Source organism: Chiloscyllium punctatum, chromosome 26 (genome assembly GCF_047496795.1).
Source record: "Chiloscyllium punctatum isolate Juve2018m chromosome 26, sChiPun1.3, whole genome shotgun sequence".
NCBI classification, from domain to species: Eukaryota; Metazoa; Chordata; class Chondrichthyes; order Orectolobiformes; family Hemiscylliidae; genus Chiloscyllium; species Chiloscyllium punctatum.
The window spans coordinates 10644165-10667517 of NC_092764.1; the positions used below are offsets into that span (position 1 = coordinate 10644165).

Genomic DNA, 23353 nt, shown 5'->3' on the forward strand with positions numbered 1-23353 from the left:
ATTTACATATGATAATAAGCAAGGGAGAATAGTGAATTATAAGAACGATGCTGAGTGACTTCAAAGGAACAATGATGAGTTGGCCAAATGGGCATGCACCTGGCAGGTAAGCATCAATGCAGAGAAGTGTGAGGTAAGGTATTTTGGTAAAAGAAATACAGAGACAATGCACGAGTATGTGGAGGATGTGCTACTCTGTCTGCTTTACGTAGTGAGACAATAGTTGGTCTGCCCTTTCAGCCTGATCACGGATGGCCTGTACATTAACTGCAGCTGTCATTGATCTCTAACCTTTACTCTTTGAAGGGAATACAGGAGCAGAGGGACCTCAGGGTCCATGCGAATGATTCTCTGAAAGTGGTCAGGCAAGCTGAAATAAGTGTTAAGAAGGTTTATAGGATCCTTGGGTTTATAAGTAGAGGATGGAGTATAAAAGTAAAGAAGTGATGTTACATCTCTCCAAATCATTGGTCAGATTTTATTTGGAGCATTGTGATCAGTGCTGGGCATCTTATTGAAGGAAGGATGTTAAAGCCTGAAGAGTGCACAAAGCAGATTTACTAGATTGACACCAGGAATGAGGCATTTTAGATATAAGGAAAGATTATAGAGATTGGGCTTATTCTCTTTGGAGCAGAGAAAGTTAAGAGGTGACCTTATTGAGGTGTTCAAAATTATGAACAATTTTGACAGGATGAAGAAGGATATTTTGTTTCTACTCATTGGTATATCAGTATTGAGGGGTCATAATTTCTAGATTGTCAGCAAGAGAGCTAGAGGGAGATTAGGAGAAACGTCTTTACTCAGAGAGTTGCTGGGATTTGGAACATGGAACATGGGAGAGTTTTGGAGGTGGATTACATAGAAAGTTTCAAAAGAGAGCTGGATATTTGAAAGTAATGAATTTATAGGGCTATGGACTTGGACTGGAGAATGGGACTAGCTGAGTAGCTCTTTCAAGTGTCAGTACAGACACAATGGGCCAAGTGGGCTTCTTCTGTTCTGTGAAATCCCATGATTCTATGACATAATCTGTACAGAACTTCAAGGACATAGAAAAGTCAGTGGAGTGGGCACACAGCTGGCAGATTCAACATAAAGAAGTGCAAGGTTTGTGAAGGTTTGTAGCTCTGGTTGAGGTTTAGGGTGTAGCCTCACTTGGAGGTCGCCACTGATGATGTTACCTAGCCAGGTAATGAAACGTCTGGATATCAAACCTACAGCTCAGTGAGCAAACCTACACCCTAAACATAAAGAAGTGTGAGATGATGCACTTTGGTCGGAAGAGCATGGGCAGACAAAGTACAATAACGGACACAACTCTAAAGGTGGCACAGGAAGAGAGAGACATGGGTGTCTATGTGTGCAGTGTGATCATTGAGGATGACAGGACAGGTGGAGAGCAATTAATAAAGCAGACGATGTCCTGGGTTTTATTAATAAGGACGTAAAGAACTAAAGCAAGGAGATTATGCTGAATTGAATAGGATACTTGTTAGACTTCAGTGGGAGTATTATGTCCAATTCTAAGAGTCACAGTAAATGACAGATGTGAACTCAATGAAGATAGAGTGCAGTTCTCTATAGAAGTGCAGAGATTTACCACATTGCTTCCAGGGATGAGAAGGTTCAGGGAAATTCTTTATGGAGAGAAGGTTAATGGGAGAGCTGATTTCAAAAGCATGAAGAAAATGGATGGAGTGGTTAAGGAGGATGCTGCTCCCACTCGAGAAGGATCAAGCACAGCACAGCAGAGATTTAAAGTGACTTGCAAAACAAGTGAATGTGATGTGAGAGAAAAAAATCTATTTCCACACGTGGTTTAGATGTCTAATGCATTGCCTGCAAGTGAGATGGAGCAGAGTTAACTAAGGCATTTGATGATTACTTAAATACAAACAATATGCAAGGGTCTGGGAAAAAGGCTGGAAGATGGATCCACCTCAGAATGATCAAACGGAGAGTGAATGCAGACATAATGGGCTGAATGGTCTCCTCTGCAACATAAAACTTGACTCAGGGCCTTTGAACAAACCGCTCCCAGCTCAAAACCAGGGACACCACTTCCTGAGCTATGACACCAGATCTTCACCTTAATTAAGACGTGAAATGGGTATTTCAAATGAAATAAAGTGACTTTAACTTTTGGCAGCACACTGTTACAGGATTGTAAGGCCTTTCAATGCATTTGAATGAGAGTCCCCAAAATGGGATGCTATCTGTACACAGATTATGGCAGAAGAACAGAGTTTAGGTAGCGAGCCCCCATTGTTTACATTGAACTGCACATTGCACTCACTGATAGCTATTGTCCAATTTGCACAGCAGTAATAATAAGCACTGTGATCCTCTCTGTTTTTTCTGTCGTAAATTCCAATCCAATATGACAGGGAGGGATTATTTATGCTCAGTTAGGTTTGACACAAGTAACGAACATAATGCTGCTGGTTGAAAGGTTAGAGGAGGAACAGTAACAGGCTGCAGTGGTGGTGAAAGTTAGTGCAACCTCAAAAATTTCATATTTAGGTGTCAAACTTGCTTCTGAACAGAAAGGATGTGTTTAGATTAGATTAGATTCCCTACAGTGTGTAAACAGGCCTTTCAGCTCAATCAGTCCACACCGACCCTCCGAAGAGTAACCCACCCCAACCCATTTGCCTCTGACTAATGCACCTCGCACTGTGGGCAGTTTACCATGGCCAATTCACCTGACCTGGTTGAATGATAGTTTTCGACATAATAGTACTTAATGATATTATTCCAGGCAGAGATGTCCTCCATTCCAATAGCAGAATAATTACATAGAAGTCCATGGAAACTACAGAAACAGGTGGTTTGGTCCAATTAATCTGTGCTTCAGTACAAGTTACCTCAAATGTAATCTAACTTAACTCAACCTTTCAATAAGCCTTTCCCTTCCCTGAATTCACCTTGTTTCCTTTTGAAAGAATCCAGGTATTTTTAGCCTTAAATGAGCATGTGGTCGTGGGCTCCACCTTCTGATTGCTGTCCGTCATTTCCCTGTGGAACCTATTTTTGTATTTATGGCCTGTAGTTGTGGATTTTCCCACATGTGCAAACATCCCGCATCTACATTTCCCAAATGATTCATCAATTTAAAGATCACAATCAGATCACTTTTAAGTCTGAGAGTCAGAGGGATCTACAGCACAGAGGGCCCTTTGGCCCATCACGTCTGCACTGGCCAAAAACACCTGACTATTCTCATCCCATTTTCTAGCACTTGATCCATATGCCTTGCCATTATAATTGCAAATCTAAATGCTTCTTCAAAGTTAAGAGGATTTCAGCCTCTTCCACCCTTACAGGCAGTGAGCTCCAGACTCCCACCACCCTCTGGGTGAAAACACTTGGCTCTGACTGCACTCTGTTGAGGAACCAGCACCCTGATCAGTTTCCAAAATTGATTTTTGAAGTGGACCCAAGGGGGACTCCTGCTGTACCTATCTGAGTCTCTTTGACTGCCTGACCACCTTCCTGTCTTTCCTCCAGTCCCTTGAGCAGCAGTGTGACCACCTCACTAAACATGCTGTCCATGTAACTCCCAGCTTTATGGATGTGACACTGTGTCTCTGTCTGCTGCTCGAGCTCTGGATATTTAGAAGTGATAAATTTATAGCGCTATGGAGAAAAGGCTGGAGAATGGGACAAGTTGGGGAGCTCTTTCTAGGGCTGGTACAGACACAATAGTCCAAATGGCCTCCTACTGTACTGTAAACTTTTATAATTCCATGATGCAATCTGTGTAGAAGTTCAAAAGAACATAAAAATCAGTAAAGTGGGCACACAGGTAGAAGGTTGCTAGAAGGGTATTCCTCAGACTGGAATTGAGTTGAAATGGTATTCCCCAGGGATCAGCATTGGGACTCTTGCTTCTTTCTGATTTATATAAATGATTTGGAGATGGTTTTTGAGGGTAGAGAGCTCAAGATTATGTATTTGGGAGCCCTTTCTACACAAGTAGTCATCTTGGACACCAGTAGAATCCATGATTTTCCACACATGAGCAGTTGTCAGGGCTCTAGAAAAATGGCCTCAAAGTGTTCAATCTTTCCCAATAGCTCCAATCCCTCAATTTTAGTACTATCCTCGTAATTATGATTTGTAGTCTTCCAATGCATTGATGCCTTTTATTAGGTTTGGAAGCAAGACCGTGCAAAAATTGTAAATGCAGAGCACAATACAAGTTTAAGTTCTACACCACTGGAAATAAATCCCAGTGCTTTGTTAGCAGTTTAATTGACTTTTATTCCTGATTCTAAAAATGAGCAAAGCAGGAGTAAGAAAGGAAGCCAAGCAAAACTTTTTAATCCAACCTGTAACCAAAGTGTGGAATAAATTCCCCAGAAGCTCATTAATTTGGAGAAATGGGTTGAAGAGATAATTAGAAAAGCACAGTATGACAGGTGTTGGAAAGCTGAAATGAAAACAGAAAGTTCTGGAAACGCTCAGCTGTTCAGACAGAATCTGATGCTTTAAAGGAAAGTATTTGTTTCTTTTCCAATGTCAGGAGCCCCAGCTTGAACAGGCTCACCTCTCCATTGTTCTTTATCATCATTTTCCTCTGCATTCAACCCTCCTCCCAACTATTATCTTTTGTCCTGTTTTCATAATCCTCACTGTCAATGTATGAGTTGCTATCTGATTCCAATATCTTCTGTTTTCTTAATCCAAGAGACAATCATATGTTCTTGCATTGAGAAATGGCGTGTTGGATTAGAGTCATAGAGATGTACAGCATGGAAACAGATCCTTCGGTCCAACCCGTCCATGCTGACCAGATATCCCAACCCAATCTGGTCCTACTTGTCAGCACACGGCCCATATCCCTCCAAACCCTTCCTATTCATATACCCATCCAAATGCCTCTTAAATGTTGCAATTATACCAGCCTCCACCATATCCTCTGGCAGCTCATTCCATACACGTACCACCCTCTGCGTGAAAAAGTTGCCCCTTAAGTCTCTTTTATATCTTTCCCCTCTCACCCTAAACCTATGCCCTCTAGTTCTGGACTCCCCAGCCCCAGGGAAAAGACTTTGTCTATTTATCCTATCCATGCCCCTCATAATTTTGTTCACCCCTATAAGGTCACCCCTCAGCCTCCGATGCTCCAGGGAAAACAGCCCCAACCAGTTAAGCCTCTCCCTGCAGCTCAGGTCCTCCAACCCTGGCAACATCCTTGTAAATCTTTTCTGAACTCTTTCAAGTTTCACAACATCTTTCTGATGGGAAGCAGACCAGAATTGCACACAATATTCCAACAGTGGCCTAACCAATGTCCTGTACAGCTGCAACATGACCTCCCAACTCCTGTACTCAATACTCTGACCAATAAAGGAGAGCATACCAAACACCTTCTTCACTATCCTATCTAACTGTGACTCCACTTTCAAGGAGCAATGAACCTGCACTCCAAGTTCTCTTTGTTCAGCAACACTCCCTAGGACCTTACCATTAGGTGTATAAGTCCTGCTAAGATTTGGTTTCCCAAAATGCAGCAGCTCGCATTTATCTGAATTAAACTCCATCTGCCACTACTCAGTCCATTGGCCCATCTGGTCCAGATCCTGTTGTAATCTGAGGTAACCCTCTTTGCTGTCCACTAAACCTCCAATTTTGGTGTCATCTGCAAACTTACTAACTGTACCTCTTATGCTCGTATCCAAATCATTTATGTAAATGACAAAAGGTAAAGGGCCCAGCACCGATCCTTGTGGCACTCCACTGGTCACAGGCCTCCAGTCTGAAAAACAACCCTCCACCACCACCCTCTGTCTTCTACCTTTGAGCCAGTTCTGTATCCAAATGGCTAGTTCTCCCTGTATTCCATGAGAGCTAACCTTGCTAATCAGTCTCCCATGAAGAACCTTGTCGAACACCTTACTGAAGTCCATATAGATCACATCTACTGGTCTGCCCTCATCAATCCTCTTTGTTACTTCTTCAAAAAACTCAATCAAGTTTGTGAGACATGATTTCCCACACACAAAGCCATGTTGACTTTCCCGAATCAGTCCTTGCCTTTCCAAATACACGTACATCCTGTCCCCCAGGGTTCCCTCCAGCAACTTGCCCACCACTGAGGTCAGGCTCGCCGGTTTATAGTTCCTTGGCTTGTCTTTACCACCCTTCTTAAACAGTGGCACCACGTTTGCCAACCTCCCATCTTCCGGCACCTCACCTGTGACTATCGATGATACAAATATCTCAGCAAGAGGCCCAGCAATCACTTCTCTAGCTTCCCACAGAGTTCTCAGGTACACCTGATCAGGTTCTGGGGATTTATCCACCTTTATCCATTTCAAGACATCTAGCACTTCCTCCTCTGTAATTTGCAAGATGTCACTATCTATTTCCCTACAGTCTATATCTTCCATATCCTTTTCCACTGTAAATACTGATGCAAAATGTTCATTTAGTATCTCCCCCAGTTTCTGTGGCTCCACACAAAGGCCATCTTGTTGATCTGTGAGGGGCCCTGTTCTCTCCCTAATTACCCTTTTGTCCTTAATATATTTATAAAAACCCTTTGGATTCTCCTTACTTAGAGTTGTAAGCATGGAAACAGACCCTTCAGTCTAAATCATTCATGCCGACCAGGTTTCCCAAACTAAACTAGTCCTATTTGCCTGTATTTGGCCCATTACTCTATATATTTTTTGTCGGATTTATATACCTGTCCAAATGTCTTCTAAATATTTTAGCTGTACCTGCATCTACTGCTTCCTCTGGCAGTTCATTCCGTATATGCACCACCCTGTGTGAGAAGTTGACCCTTGGGTCCCTGTTAAATCATTTTCCTCTCATTTCAAACCTATGCCACCTAGTTTTGAACTCCCATACCCTCAGGAAAACCCTTTGCTATTCACCATATCTATGGTAAAAATCACACAACACAAGGTTATTGTCCAACTGGTTTATTTGGAAGCACTAGCTTTCAGAGCACTGCTCCTTCATCAGGTGATTGTGGAGAATAAGATTGTAAGACACAGAATGTATAGCAAAAGTTTACAGTGTGCTGTAACTGAAATTATATATTGAAAAAGACCTGGATTGTTTGTTAAGTCTCTCATCTTTTAGAATGACCATGTTGATTTCAGTTCTCTCATATGTAAATTGCAAAACTTTTTTGTAGAAGTTGCATTCTCAAGTGAGCTTTAACAATTGGTGTCATGTTGGCCCAGATAATGCATTGAAGGTGTGAGCTGCCCTGTGTGAGACTGTCTGTGCCACAATGGTCAGACTGATTCTAATCTAAAAAACAGATTTACAGAATCTTACATGGACTCATGCAGTTTTTGAGCAAAGTAAAATGTAATTCTGCAAATACAAATTCACCCCACAACCTTATATGTGTAAGTGTGTGTGTGTGTGTGTGTGTGTGTGTGTCGGGGATGGGGAGGTGGTTATGTATGTCTGTGAGAAAGTGTGTGCACATGAGTGTAAAGGGATATAAGTCTGTGACAGGGTGTCTCTGGGAGTGTATGTGTGAACGGATGAGAGAGAGGGTCTGCATGAGTGTGTGTGTCTGTAGGAGAGTGTGTGTGTGTCTGTGTGTGCATGTGTCTATGTGTGTGTTAGTGCAATGGGGTCACCCATAGTGTGACATGAACCCTCGGTCCCATTTGAGGCCATCTGCATGGGTACTGAACTTGGCTACAATATACACACACACAGACAGCTGGACACATGCACACACAGACACACACACACACACACATACACATATAAGTTTGTGGGGTGACATACACACACACATGCAGACCCTCTCTCATACGCTCACACATACACTCCCACATACATCCTCTCACAGACTTATACCCCCCAACACACACACATCCACATGCACACATATACATTTACATATAAGTTTGTGGGGTGAATTGGTGCTTGCAGAATTCCATTTTACTTTGCTCAAAAACTGCATGAATCCATGTAAGATTCTGTAAATTCATTTTTTAGATTAGAATCAGTCTGACCATTGTGGTACAGACAGCCTCACAGGGAAGTTCACACCTTCAATGCATTATCCAGGCCGACATGACACCAATTCATTTGGGAATGTAACTTCTTTAAAAAGTATTGTGATTTACATATGAAAGAACTGAAACCAACATGGTCATTCTAAAAGATGAGAGACTTAACAAATAATTCAGGTCTTTTTCAAAGTATAATTTCAGTTACATCACACTGTAAACGTTTGCTATAAATTTTGTGTCTTACAATCTTATTTTCTACAACCACCTGACGAAGGAGCAGCTCTCTGAAAGCTAGTGCTTCCAATAAACCTGTTGGACTATAACCTGGTGTTGTGTGATTATTGTGTTGACCCCAGTCCAACACTGGTGTCTCCAAATCACCATATCCAAGCCTTTCATGGTTTTATAGACCTCTGTAAAGTTACTTCTCAACCTCCTGCGCTCCAGGGAACAAAGTCCCAGCCTATTCAGCCTCTCTTTATAAATTAAACTCTCCAGTCCCACTAACGTCTTTGTAAATCTTTTCTGCACTCTTTCCAATTTAATATTATCCTTCCTACTATTACTGTACACAGTACTCTACAAGAGGCCTCACCAATCTCCTTAACAATTGCAACATGACATCACACTCCTGTAATCAATGGTCTAAGCAACGAAGGCAAGCATGCCAAACTCTTTCTTTATCATCCTGTTTACCTGTGACGCTACTTTCAAGGAACTATGTACTTGCACCCCTAGGTCTCTCTGTTCAACAACACTCCTCCAGGGCCCTACTATCAACCATGTAGTCCTGCTCAGCTTTGGCTTGTCAAAATGCAGTACTTTTCATTTATCAAAGTTAATCTCCACTTGCCATACCTCAAACCTGTGTCCCAGCTGATCAAGATCCCATTGTGCTCTGAGGTAACCTTCTTCACTGTAGGTTATACCTCCAATTTTATGATTCAGTGGATTCATCAAAGAAATGTTGATTTTTGCTTGCTCCTGAAAATCCTTTGTTTTGCCATTCCAACAGGTACATCAGTTATGGGGGTAACTGCAACAGATGCTGATGATCCAGTTTACGGGAACAGCGCAAAACTAGTGTACAGCATCCTGGAAGGACAGCCATATTTTTCCATCGAGCCGCACACCGGTAGGTGATCATTGTTAACTTTCCCAATTCCCTCTTTATCTTGAGACTTTTGCATGAACAGACTCAAATGGGTTGAGTTGAGTTGGCTGGACACCCGTTTGTAATGCAGAGTGATGCCAACAGTGTGGGCTCAATTCCCACACCAGCTGAGGTTACGAATGAAGAATTCTCCTTCTCAATCTCCTCCCTTACCTGAGGCCTGGTGATCCTCAGATTAAATCACACACACTCTGTTTCTCTTTAGTGAGACTGCAGCCCTGTAATCTGGTAAATCTCTGGCTCACCTTAAATGCAAACTACACAGAATCTCCTTCCACTCTGCTTTGATGGTTCTTGTTGGTCATGCTTTGTGCTCATAGTAGCTGTTTCACTTATACATAAATAATAAAAGAACTGCTTTCCTCTCTGTTATTTCTATAGTAGATTTTAGCCCAAGGGGTTTTGCATCCTCAGTTGTAAAACAATGTAAGCAGCTTTTGGAATACGGCATTCAATTCTGGCCTCCCTGCTATAGGAAAGATGTTGTGAAACTTGAAAGGGTTCAGAAAAAAATTACAAGGATATTGCCAGGATTGGCTGGTTTGAGCTTTAGGGAGAGGCTGAATGAGCTGAGGCTGTTTCCTTGGAGCATTAGAGGCTGAGGAGTGATCTTATACAAGTTTATAAAATCATGACGGGTATGGGTCGGGTAAATAGACAAGGTCTTTTCCCTGGGGTGGGGGAATCCAAAACTAGAAGGCATAGGTTGAGGAAATGTTTGAAGGGACCTAAGAGGCAATTTTTCACACAAAGGGTGATGCATGTATAGAATGAGTTGCCAGAGGAAGTGGTGGAGGCTGGTACAATTACAACATTTAAAAGGCATCTGGATAGGTACATGAATAGGAGAGGTGTCGAGGGATATGGGCCAAGTGCTGGCAAATGGGACTAGATTAATTTAGAATATCTGGTGGGCATAGATGTGTTGGACTGAAGGGTCTGTTTCCGTGCTGCACATCCCTATGTCTATTACTAATATTACAATAATTTTACTCAATATGATTGGTTGAGAATTGGCAATGCTCTTCCAAAATGAAGGAACCATGGCTCAATATCACGCCTCAGTGGTTCTAGATAAATATTGAAAATCCATTCAAATTCAGTAAGTGAAGGCAAAATATTTTGGATGTTGGAAATCTTAAACAAAAATAGAAAATGCAAGAGAAAAGCAAAACATGGCCTCTACATGCCAGCAGAGAAAGTTAACAATTTTTGAGTCCAATATGATTCTTCTTCAGAATATTCTGAAGCATAGTTGTATTGGAATTGAAATGTTAACTCTTAATCTCTCTCCACAGATGGTACCAGACCTGCTGAGTTTCTCCAGCAACTTCTGTTTTTAGATATTTTCCGAACCAACCCGTTTAAGATTGTTATGACCAACCTCTGGAGCAAGTTGGACTTGAACCTGGGTCTCCTGGCTCAGAAAGTAGGAACAGATATTTTCATCAACCTGCTTCAAATTATTATAACGTACCTCCAGGGCAGACAGGACTTGATCCTGGGCCTTCTGACCGAAAGCTAGAGGCATTATTGCTAAAACAAATTTAACTCAATCCAGCGCAGCCAATTATATCAGTTGTTTGGATAAATGGACTGCCTACTGCAGTATATTCGATTACGTGGAACTGATTACATGACTCTGGAAGCAGTAAGAGAGAAGACGTGAATCTAGAATGAGGATGGGCATCTGCTGTCCTTATGATTCTGTGAGCATTTGAAGAGAAAGGTCTTGAACATGAAACTAGAGAGTTATGTTTGAAAAGCAACTATGTACATATGTAAATAGTAGACTGTTTGGAATTTAAAAAGTCTCACGTCATGCTAGGAGGAAGGAGCCTCAGGGATAGTGCATTTGCAGATACTGGTGAGAAGATGAGACATTTCCAGGGAATACCGGGTGCTTCCGGGTTTACTTTGTTCCCTTGCTGCTGATCTTTGGTCATCCATTGTGGATGAAGACAACTGTGGTTGTACTTGGAAAGGTTAGGGAGAACATCTCCAAGATTTCTCCTTTGGCCTGCCTGAGCCAGCTATCTAATGTTAATAGAAGAGGGTTCGCTCTATCTCACCACCTTGTACCTCTGTGGTGAGCCTTGGAGACCAAGTGGCGAGGGATCAGAATTGTAACATAACTTGGCAAGTGGAAAAAGCCATTGCAGCCCTCTCAGCCTTACTCTCTGACCTTATTGGAGAGTAAAACTAGCCAATTATGCCAACCCACCATTGCAACTAATCCTGGACTGAATTGTTAGTTTAAAATTGCTCTCATGGTGTGGATTAGACATGGTGAGGCTCCTTCCTCCTAGCATGATGTAAGACTTTTTAAACTCCCTATGTACTCAAACACTCTACTATTTACATCTGCACATAGTTGCTTTTCAAACATAACTCTCTAGTTTCATGTCTAAGACCTTTCTCTGGAAACGCTCATAGAATCGTACAGGACAGGAGATGATGTCAACCCTTCTACCACTGGACATTCTTCAGGGATTGAATATGAAAATAACACTGTGATTCAGATACTTTTGTTTTTAAAACATTTATTTCTTTATTAGTTGCTCCCCCTCCATAAAATACAGCACTTGTAATTTTTCTGTTTGTTTAATGACTCTGAGTTGCACAATACTTCTGGGTTATTTAGGGAAAGTGATCCTATGTAGGGGTACAAGCAGGGAACAAATAGTTCACGTCAGCCAACATTTTATGTATATGTTTCACAAAGCATTATTCATTTTCCTTCCGTTGGGTAATTTTTCACGATATAGTTAAAGAGCAGCAGTTCTGGCAGCTGGTCGGAAGAGATTATTACAGAAATGAAGCAAACCATTCATTCCAATTTGTTGACTCATTTTCCCCCTCCTCTTTTTTCTTCTCTATCTCAAAGGGAGATATATGTTGCTGTTAAGATTGAGGCAATTATTTTCTTTCTATGAAGGTTTGATAGAATTTACAAGCGCACTATAATTCCCTTCCTCGTCTGTTTAAGTCTAAAACTGAGATATTTCTTTATAGCACATCCTCCGCAGCGGCAGAATTGAGCAATTAGACAATGGCTGACAATTAATAGCCTCAAATTAAATTACAAAATATCTTCTGCTTGGCTGCAGATTGCCAGTCAGCTCCTATGTTGGGATAGCTTAACATACCGTTTGTTAGAGCTGAGAGGACAGTATATAAGGCTATGCTGTGTACTCGTCAGAATGAGTTTGTGATCTTGTAACCTCATGGTCATTCTACCTCACAACACGAAACTTGCCACCAGGCAAATTTAAATAGCGTTGCTAATCCGATCATTGTTTGCACAAGTCAGACAGAGAAAACCTCTATAAAATAGTTAAGTGTCTTGTAAAATATCTTTCTTCCAGTCCTCAGCTTGTCAGAGTGAAACCAGTGGGGCCCTCTGAAAGACTTGCAGAGCATGTCTGAGTGAGGATGACAAGCCATGTTAGAGTAAAGGGAATTGTAGCTTTCCTCTGGATATAGCCACTGAGCATGTGCAAAGATCATCGCTGAATGAAATCTCACAGAACTGCATGAGCACTGTTCCTTCTTACCTCCCTCTGTACATGGTTATGATCAATATAAACATTTGCCATTCACTCACAAAAGTACATATCTTACATTACTGCAAGCCAGGAGAAACTCAGCAGGTCTGGCAGCATCTGTGGAGAGAGGGAAACAAGAGATAATGTTTCGAGTTTGGTATGACTATTCTTCAGAATCAGAACAGTTTGGGAAATGGTGGCACTTATACCCCATTTAAACCCTCTTGGTTCTGAAGAATAGTCATATCAGACTCAAAATGTTAACATCTGTACAGATGCTGCCAGATCTGCTGAGTTTCTCCAGCATTATCTTTGTTTTGTTTCAGTTTTCTAGTATCAGCAGGGATTTTGCTTTGATTTGGGGAGCTGACGATCTCGTGGTGGCTAGATTATTAATTCAGAAACTCAGCTCATGTTCTGGGGCCCTGGGTTTGAATCCCACCACGGCAGATGGTGGAATTTGAACGCAGTTTTTAAAAATCTGGAATTAACATTCTAGTGATGACCGTGCAACCATTGCCAATCGTCAGAAAAAACGATTCACTAGCGTCATTCAGTGAAGGACATCTGCTTTCCTCACCTGGGCTGTCCTGAAAATAACTCCAGAACCACAGCGATATGGTTGGCTCTCAATTGCCCTCTGAAATGGCCGAACAAACCATTCTGTGCAATGGCAGCTAGGGACAGGGCAATAAATAGTGGCCAGCCAGTGATGCCCATGCCCCAATTATAAATTAAAAAAGAATTACTACAAGCCAGATTCACTAATGTCAACTCCGAGGATTTATACATGTGCGATATAAATTTTGCATTACATACATAAAGGTATATTGATGTAACTTTAATATATTAAATCATCCAAAATCCTTGCAGTGTTGAAGCAGGCCATTCTGCCCATTGAGTCCGGGTCAACACTCTGAAGACAGTCCAGCTCCTTACCCCATCCCTGTAGCCCTGCATTTTCCCATGGTTCATCCATCTAGCCTGCACATCCCCGGACACCGTGGGGCAATTTAGCATGGCCAATCCAGCTAACCTGCACATCCCCGGACACCGTGGGGCAATTTAGCATGGCCAATCCAGCTAACCTGCACATCCCCGGACACCGTGGGGCAAATTAGCATGGCCAATCCATCTAGCCTGCACATCCCCGGACACCGTGGGGCAATTTAGCATGGCCTATCCAGCTAACCTGCACATCCCCGGACACCGTGGGGCAATTTAGTATGGCCAATCCAGCTAACCTGCACATCCCCGGACACCGTGGGGCAATTTAGCATGGCCAATCCAGCTAACCTGCACATCCCCAGACACCGTGGGGCAATTTAGCATGGCCAATCCAGCGAACCTGCACATCCCCGGACACCGTGGGGCAATTTAGCATGGCCAATCCAGCTAACCTGCACATCCCCAGACACCGTGGGGCAATTTAGCATGGCCAATCCAGCTAACCTGCACATCCCTGGACACCGTGGGGCAATTTAGCATGGCCAATCCAGCTAACCTGCACATCCCCGGACACCGTGGGGCAATTTAGCCTGGCCAATCCAGCTAACCTGCACATCTTTGGACTGTGAGAGGAAGCCACAGCATGATGAGAAAAACCCACACAGACACGGGGAGGATTTGCAAACTCCACGCAGACATTCAACTAAAGGTAGGGGAATCAAACCTGGGTACCTGGCACTGTGAGGTAATATTCTAACCACTGAGCCACCATGCCACCCTCTTGTGCACGTAACCATACTAATTTGACATCGAGCCAAATAAAGGGGATGTTGAGTCGAGTGATGAAAAACTTGTTTTAAGGTCTTTAAGGAGCAAAGAGAGGTAGAATGAGGATTGGGGATTGATTTTCAGAAATTAGGGCCCAGGCAACTAATAATAATTCCCTTCTTCCATCTGTTTAAGTCTAAAACTGAGATAATTCTTGTAATGCATCCTCTGAACCGGCAAAACTGAGCAACTAGACATTGGCTGACAATTAAAAGCTTCAAATTATGATATGACTGTTAATGGTTAGTTAATTAAAATATCCAGTGAACTTTGCCAGGAGTGCGTGTGAAGCTGAGGTCTGGCTCAATTGTCATTCAGTTCATTATTTGAGCAGCATGCCAATATTGATTGGAAAGGTCCCAACTCGAAGAATGTCTAATCGAGTGATCTAATGTAGGCCCACATTGCCAAAGAACACTATCAGCACCTATAGGCAGGAATTTTCAAATGAGTGTTGTTTGCCTTCTTTAGAAATAGGTAAAAAGCAACACTGAAATTTACCCTGTTTAGGCAGAGGAATTATTCAAGATTTTGACTCCTGTGGGGAAGAAGGCATTTGGCCGTTGTTGCATCTGTACAGGATGTTGGTAAGGCCACTTTTTAAATACTGCTTTCAATTCTGGTCGCCTTCCACAGGAAGGATGTTTTTAAACTTGACAGGGTTCAGAAAACATTTACAAAGATATTACGGGGACCGGAGGGGTTGAGTTATAAGGGGAGGCTGAGTAGGCCGGGGCTATTTTCCCTGAGGTAAAAACAAGGACTGCAGATGCTGGAAACCAGAGTCCAGATTAGAGTGGTGCTGGAAAAGCACAGCAGGTCAAGCAGCATCTGAGGAGCAGGTAAATCAACGTTTAGGACAAAAGCCCTTCATCAGGAATAGAGCTGATGAAGGGCTTTTGCCCGAAACATCGATTTTCCTGCTCCTCAGATGCTGCTTGACCTGCTGCGCTTTTCCAGCACCACTCTAATCTATTTTCCCTGAACATTGAAGGCTGAGGGGTGACCTTATAGGGGTTTATTAAATGATGAGGGGCATGGATAGGATGATTAGCCAAGGTCTTTTTCCTCGGGTGGGGAAGTCCAAAACTGGATGGCATAATTTTAAGGAAAAAAAGGGAAAAGTATAAAAAGGACCTGAGGGGGGTAACTTTTTCATGCAAAGCATGTATGGAACAAGCTGCCAGTGGAAATGGTGGAGCCTGTGCAATTACAATATTTAAAGGACATCTGGATGGGTAAATGAATAGGAAGGGTTTAGATGGATATGGGCAAAGTGCCGACAAATTGGATGAGGTCAGATTGGAATGTCTGGTTGGCATGGATGAGTTGGACCAAAGGGCCTGTTTCTGTACTGTATATCTCTGTGACTGACTCTATGTGTCGAAGTTGTAGCTGGTCACATTTAACCCATCATGCTGGTGTCACTGTATAAACTGTTTGTGAGCAAAGTTTACCCTCTGAATGTTGAAGTGGGTTGATGGCAAATCATTGAGTTGATAATTGGAAGCTTTACTTTCAAAACTGTTTTGCTGATGATTTGATCTGCAGGTTAGATATTTAGAAAATTGCTTTCTTTCGAAGGGTTTGTGAGGCTACAGGTTGTTTTAGCCAAATATTAGGCAAAGGCAAAAATAATAAGGAGGAATGTAAACAAGTCACAGGTCATTATGTTATTTTACAAATCACAGTGTGTTGGTACAGTACTTGCTCATTGTTAATGCTTAGTAACCATGGTAACAAAATAAAATACAGCATCTCTGTTGGACTAACGAGTGCCTCGTGATTTTGTTGCTGAGTTTGTAGCTCAGTAACTGAGGGTCAGTTAGCTTCGTTGGTTTATAATGCAGAGTTATGCCAGCAGCATAGGTTCAATTCTCACACTAGCCCAGGTTACAACGAAGGACTCTCCTTCTCATCCTCTCCCCTCACTTGAGGTGACCCCCAAATTAAAGTCACCACAAATCATCTTTATAATGAGAGAGATACTCTATGGTCTGGTGGGACTCCGGCAATCTTAACATTGTTCCAGAAGTCCAGGCAATGTTCTAGGCATCTCTTGTTCAAATTGCAATCAGGTGGATTATAGAATTTGAAATCCATTTGAACAATTAATTAGAAATAAGTTTATTGTCACATTTACTCAAATACAGGGATACAGGAGTACAGTGAAAAGTGTACAAGGCTACCATCTCCAGTGCAATCTTAAGTAGAAAGATACCTTGGTACAAATTCTTAGATATAAAGGAGGAAAATAAAGAAATTAAGTTAAAGGTTCAGCATTACAGACTTCTAAAACAGAGAAAGAGGGGGGAAAAATAAATGTAGATGGTGCAGATGAGACTGTGCTGGGCTTCACCTTGAAGCTAGGGGTCCACGCCGAAAGACCATAGCATCATATAATGTCAAAGCAGAAGTAGATCATTTGGCCCATTGAAACTAAAAGCCTAACAAGACCATTGTCAATTTCTCTAAAAGCTCAGCTGGAAAGAAACCTTCTGTGCTTACCTGCTCTGGCCGCCATGTCACTTCAGAGACACAGCAGTGCTGTCGGCACTCAACAGCCCTAGTAAACCACTCAGTTCTATCAGCCACTAGACAGGATAAGTGGGATAAAACCAGATGGACAGTGAATTAATTAAATAAGGAACCAGAAATGATAACGGCAAACACAGCCCTGGTGACCATGCAAAGTCCTTCTTGCATACATCTCGGGGCTAATATCAAAATTAGGAGAGCTATCATAGAGTCAACAGCACAGGTAACAATCCTTTGGCCCATCTAGTTTGTGCTAGTCAAATGCAACAATCTAACTATTCTAATCCTATTTTCTACCCCATAGCCTTATATACCTAAGTATACATATAAATACTGCTTAAATGTTATGAGGATCTCTGCCTTGATCACCTTTACAGCCAGTGAGTTCTAGATACCCGTCACCCTTTAAAGAGAGAAAAGAAATCCTCACGTGTCCTCTAAACATCTGACCCATACCATAAATCCATGTCCCTTCTCATTGATCCCACAACTAAAGGAAAAGTTCTTTCTTTTCTACATTCTCAGAAGTCATCGTAATTTTACACATTTAAATTGGGGATTTGATTTGAATTATTTATTTATTGTTACATGTGTTTATGACAAATATAGTGAAAAGTGTTGTTTAGTGTTGTCACTCTCCACTGCCATCTTAAAACACAGAAAATAAACCAAAACATTGAATATAAAGCCATAAAAATAAAACAATGGAGACAATGGCCGAATGGCATTATCACTGGACTGTTAATCCAGAGACACAGATAATGTTCCAGGGGCTCGGGATTGAATTATTGGAATTTGAATTCAATAAAAATCTGTAGTTAAAAGTCTAATGATGATAATTGATTGTCAATGGTTGGGAAAAACCCATCTGGTTCACTTAAAATCTTTAGGGAAGGAAATTACCATCCTTACCTGGCCTGGCCTAGATGTGACTCCAGACCCACAGCAGCGTGGTTGGCTCTTAGCTGCCTTCTGAGTGATTAGAGATGGGCAGCGACACTATCATCTCATGAATGAATAAGAAAAAAATATTTTCCTTCAGTCATCTCTGTTCCAAGAAAAATATTACAGTCTTTCTAATCTCCCTTTGTAACTGGACCACCACAAGCTTGAGAATTTAAGTTATGAAGATAGATTTTACAATTTAGGCTTGTTTCCTATAGAATTTGGAAGGTTAAGTAGTGATTGAATCAAAGTCATCAAAATATTAACAGGAATTGGCAGGGTAGACAAAGATAAACTATTTCCACTGGTTGGAGTTTCCAGAACTAAATGGTCAGACCATTCAGAAGAGATGTTAGGAAGCTCTTCTACACAAAGAGAACGGTAGATGGCTGGAACTCTCTTCCACAAATGACAGTGGATGCTGGATCAGTTGTTAATTTTAAATTTGAGACAGGAAATTTTTTGTTCAGCAAAAGTGGTGAAGGTTTGTGCCGATGTGTACAGAGTTCGGACGCAGATCAGCAATGATCCCATTGAATGGTGGAACAGGCTCAAGGGGAATGGCCTAATCCTGTTCATATGTTCATAACTGCCCTAGTCCTAAAGGACATAGCTGCTAGATTGAGTCTATTATAGGTGGTGAAGGAACAAGAGGAAAAATAACATTCCTGACGTTATCCTCATCCAACAGTAAGAATACATTCCCATTAGTCAGTTTCTGGAGCCCATCCTCTCATTCCTCAACTGAGACTGACCCCAGCCTGCAAGGAGCTGGTGTCTGTGCTGGGCTTATCCTATTCTCCTGATAGAAAATGTGGACTGCAGATGCTGGAGATCAGAGTCGAAGAATGTGGCGCTGGGAAAGCACAGCCGGTCAGGTAGCACCCGAGGAGCAGAAGAATCGACGTTTCGGGCATTAGCTCTTCATCAGGAATGAGGAGGTGGCCCAAAGGGGCTGAGAGATAAATGGGATGGGGTGGGGGTGGAGGGAAGATAGCTGAGTATCCTGGGCCTCCTCCACCGCCAAATCCTTACCACCCGACACCTGGAGGAAGAACACATCATCTTCTGCCTTGGAACCCTCCAACCACATGGGTTCAATGTGGATTTCACCAGTTTCCTCATTTCCCCTCCCCACCTTATCCCAGATCCAGCCTTCCAACTCGGCACCGCCTTTATGACCTGTCCTACCTGTCCATCTTCCTTCCCACCTATTCGCTCCACTCTCTTCTCCGACCTAACATCTTCACCCCCAACTTCATTTACCTATCGCATCATCAGCTACCTTCCCCCTAGCCCCACCTCCTCCTATTTATCTTGCAGCCCCCTTGGGCCATCCCCTCATTCTTGATGAAGGGCTTATACCCGAAACATCGATTCTCCTGCTCCTCGAATGCTGCCTGACCAGCTGTGCTTTTCCAGCACCAGATTCTTCAACTCACTACTCTCCTAGTGGTGAGACATACATGTCTATTGTCTCACCAGATGCAGATCTCACTTCCATCCTATCCTGTTCAATGAGACACTGCACCAAGATCTAAGCTGTCGTTTTTGAGAATGAATCCAAGGATGGTATAGAGTTATAGTTTGCAATCAGATATTTTTCAGTGGCTCGAATCACCCTCAGATCCCTGGTTCTGAACACTGGATCTATTTAAGGAGTGTAAATAGTTGACAAATGCTTTAGGGCAAAGGAATCTCCCTATAATACAAGAAAGTAAGTAAATGCAATAGACAAGGAAATTGTCACAATTCATTACACAGAGAACAGCAGTACCATTAAATACACTATTAGCTAAATTGACACTATCTAACATTATCCTATTGACACACATAAAACAACAGTTTTAATCAAGGAATGTATAATCAGACTCCTTACCCCTGGGGTCCCTACAATGTTCCTACCTGCCTTCCCCTCCATGTTAGCTAGGTCAGAACTTTGGGGTCTCGGGAGTTTGAGCTCACCACTGGGGACAGTGCGGTTTTGAAGTGCATCTGGTTGCTGAGGTTCTTGCTGTCGGTCCTCTTGGTTCAGAACAGGCCGGTGTCTGGAAGCTTGGTTGGCATGCTCCCTCTCAGATGTTCTTTGTCCCAATGATGCTCTTGCTTTGACTTCCCAATTCAGCTCCTTCATTCGGCCTCTCGGTTTGGCATTCCCTTCAGATTTGCTTCGGAAGCTGCTTGTTGTGGGGGGAGGGCCATGGGGAAGCTGCTTGTGCTGAAGAAGGCCACTCCTCTGGTGAGATCAGGGCTGGCAGTTATGCTGACTGAGGGCCCCATTATGTCACCACAAATCTTCATGTCCTCTTCTGAGGTTAATTGGCTTTCTGATGCTTAGAGAATGTATGAATGGGTTTTGATTGAGGTGAATGTGCAGTATCTCTGCAAACCCCAGACTGTCTGCACCGTATAGCCCGAGGTGTAAAAGCTGTCTCAGTCTAGGCTCTGTTGTTTTCAGTTGATTGTTCTTTTTGAGAGGCGGTGTACATTGGGATTCCAGGCTGAACAATAATCCCAGACACGATCTCCATTCTCATTCCCTGCAGGTTGAGTGTTTCCTGCAAACTCATTCCAGCTTTCATTTTAGGTTTATAATGCTTTGAAAGTTCAGGATTCTGTCCAAAATCCAGAGGTTTTGTCCATATGTTTTAAATATTGGGGATTTCTGCTTGATGCTACAATGGTGTATCTTTACCATCATCACCATCTCCGTCATGTTCCTCCACTGCCTGGTTAAGCTGCACATCTCAGGTATTTGAAAGGAGATGTCTAAAAGAGTAGGTTGTGTGTTTACCCCATCTGCCTCTGAGAGATTGGAAGAAATGCTTGAAACGTGGTTGACTGACAAACTCTCACAATATTTAAGCAGTAACTCATGATATTTGGAGGTTAGTTAGCTCAGTAGGCTGGACAGCTTCTTTGTGATTCAGAGTGGGTCCAATTCTTGTGGCAGCTGAGGTTATTGTGAAGGACTCTCCTGCTCAACTTATTCCCCACCCCCACCTTACCCAAGGTGTAGTGACCTTTATGTTAATTCACTACGAGTTGTCTCTCTATAATGGGAGAGCAGGACAATGATGACTTGACCTTTTACTTAGCTGTTCACTTGTGTGGCCATAGCCTCCATGAGTATGGGTCAAATGAGGAAAATGGGATTCACATAGTCTGGTCCTTGTTGACCAGCACAGACACAATGGACCAAATGACCCCCATTCTTTGCCATAATTCAGTCTATAATGGCACCATTGTCTTCTCCATGATGATAAGGACATGCCGATCTGTTACCCTCTGGTTTACTCCTGCTGCTTTGAATTGTGTACACCTTGTCCCACCAGAGAGACAGAGAGGCGTAGCAGTCTAAGCAGTAACATCTAAATAGGTGATGCCGCCATGGCTAAATAGCTAACGATGTGTGCTAGGTGTCAGATACAGGTGCGAGACTTTCTGCACTGCGAAGTAGATGAGAGCTTTGTTGTTTATTGTAAGGGAATCTGGGATGGCAGAGTTTTCTGAAGCAAAATGTTTTGATGAGCTGGGCCTGTAACCATTGGAGTTCAGAGTTTGAGATGTTATCTTATGGAAATATATGGAATTCTGAGGGTTGCTGAGAGGATGTTTTTCCCATGGAAGAGGCTATGATCCAGATTTTCACCATAATCAACAGCATTGCCTCTGTGGCAAAAGTTCTGAAAAACATTGGGAATCCCAAGTCCCGATCCTGAACCTGTCAATTCAAGGGACGAGATGGGGAGGGGAGAGATCTGTAGTTCACACAAATGTGGTTCCCAAAGATGGCTGATAATTTCAGTGACTGACTGCATCCACTGAAAAGGATTTGTGGAATTCCTGGTGTCCGGGACCCAGGGTGTGGAGATTAGACCAAATAAGAAGGGGCCTCTTCTCAGGGCATTTGTTTTGGATCACAAGGGTTGCCCATTGGAAAGGTTGAGTAACCCTTCAGATCTGGCCCTTGGACAACTTTGGGAGAAGTAAGGCACTCTGTGGGATTGTGAAAAGTAGCAATGATTGTACATAAAATGTACACAAACCTATTATTAATAATTCATTAATCGCATGTGAGCATTGCTGGCTTGGCCAGAATTTATTGCTTAATCCAATTGTACTTCAGAAGGTGATAGTGAGGCGCATTATTGAACCTGTGCAGTCCTTAGAGTGGAAGAATACTCTCAATGCTATTAGGGAGGTAGTTCCAGGATTCTGACCCAACAACAGTAAAGGAACAACAATGCTTTCCGAGTCAAGATGGTGAGGGACTAGGAGAAGAATTTGTAGGAGGTGATATTCCCTTGTGTCAGCTGCCTTGTCTTTTGAGGTGGAAGTATTTGTGGGTTTGGAAGGTGCTGTCAAGGGTACCTTGTTCTGGTCTATCCTGTAGATGACACACAATGCTTCCACCAGACATTCAGTGCGAAGGGAGTGAATATTGAGGATGTTTTGTCCTGATTGGTGTTGAACTTCTTGAGTGTTGCTGGAATCACACTCATCCAGACAAGTGGAGAGTATTCTATTACACTCCTGACTTGTGCCTTGTAGATTGGGGACAGTAATTTGGTGACATGAGTTGAGTTACTGTCTGCAAAATCCTAAACTTTGACCTGTTCTTGTAGCCACAATATTGACAAGGACAGTCCAATTCAGTTCTCTGGTCAATGCCAACACACAGGATTTGCGGTTTCAGAGACGGTAAGGACATTAGACATGAAGGAAATATGTCTACGATATCTTTTGTTAAAGTTGGTCATTATTTTCCTGGCACGAACGTTACTTATGACTTATCAGGGCAAGCTGGTAGGTTGTCTACCTCTTGTGAATGTGGACAAGGCTATTTCACTATCTGGGGAGTCACCGACTGCACTGCACATTTTGCAATCATCGGAAAATTTCTGACTTTATGTTGGAGACAAACTCATCACCAATTAGCTGAATAACATTGAGCCTAGGACACTAGGCCAAGAAATTCCTGCAGTAATGCCCTGGGACTGAGATAATTAATCTCCAAAAAGCATCACAGTCTTCCTTTGTGCTAGGTATGACGGCAACAAGCAAAGAGCCCCCACCCCCACAGACTGACACCGAGTCCCGTTTTACCAGGGTGACGCTGCACGGGTCAAATGCTATCCTGGTATCCACAGCAGTCACTGTTACCTCACCGGGAGTTCAACTGCTTTACATGTGTTTACACCAAAGATATATTGAGCTCAGCCCATGGCAGAACCCAAACTGAGCATCAATGAGAAGGTTTTTGCTGAGCAAGTGCTGCTCAATATGACCCCTTTTGTCACATTGGCTGATGATTTGGATGATGACTGGGACAACAAAAACTGTCAATCTCTTAATGAACTGTTCAA

General features: G+C 42.6%; 1 protein-coding gene across 6 annotated transcripts in view; it reads left to right on the forward strand.

Annotated features, from left to right (window-relative positions):
- cdh8 (cadherin 8) overlaps positions 1-23353 on the forward strand; it is a 286471-nt gene that overhangs the window by 144480 nt on the left and 118638 nt on the right. For all 6 annotated transcript variants that reach the window (XM_072595844.1, XM_072595841.1, XM_072595838.1 and 3 more), the window contains exon 4: positions 9019-9138. In XM_072595844.1, coding sequence (XP_072451945.1) covers positions 9019-9138 — 120 coding nt within the window. The remainder of the gene's footprint in view (positions 1-9018; positions 9139-23353) is intronic.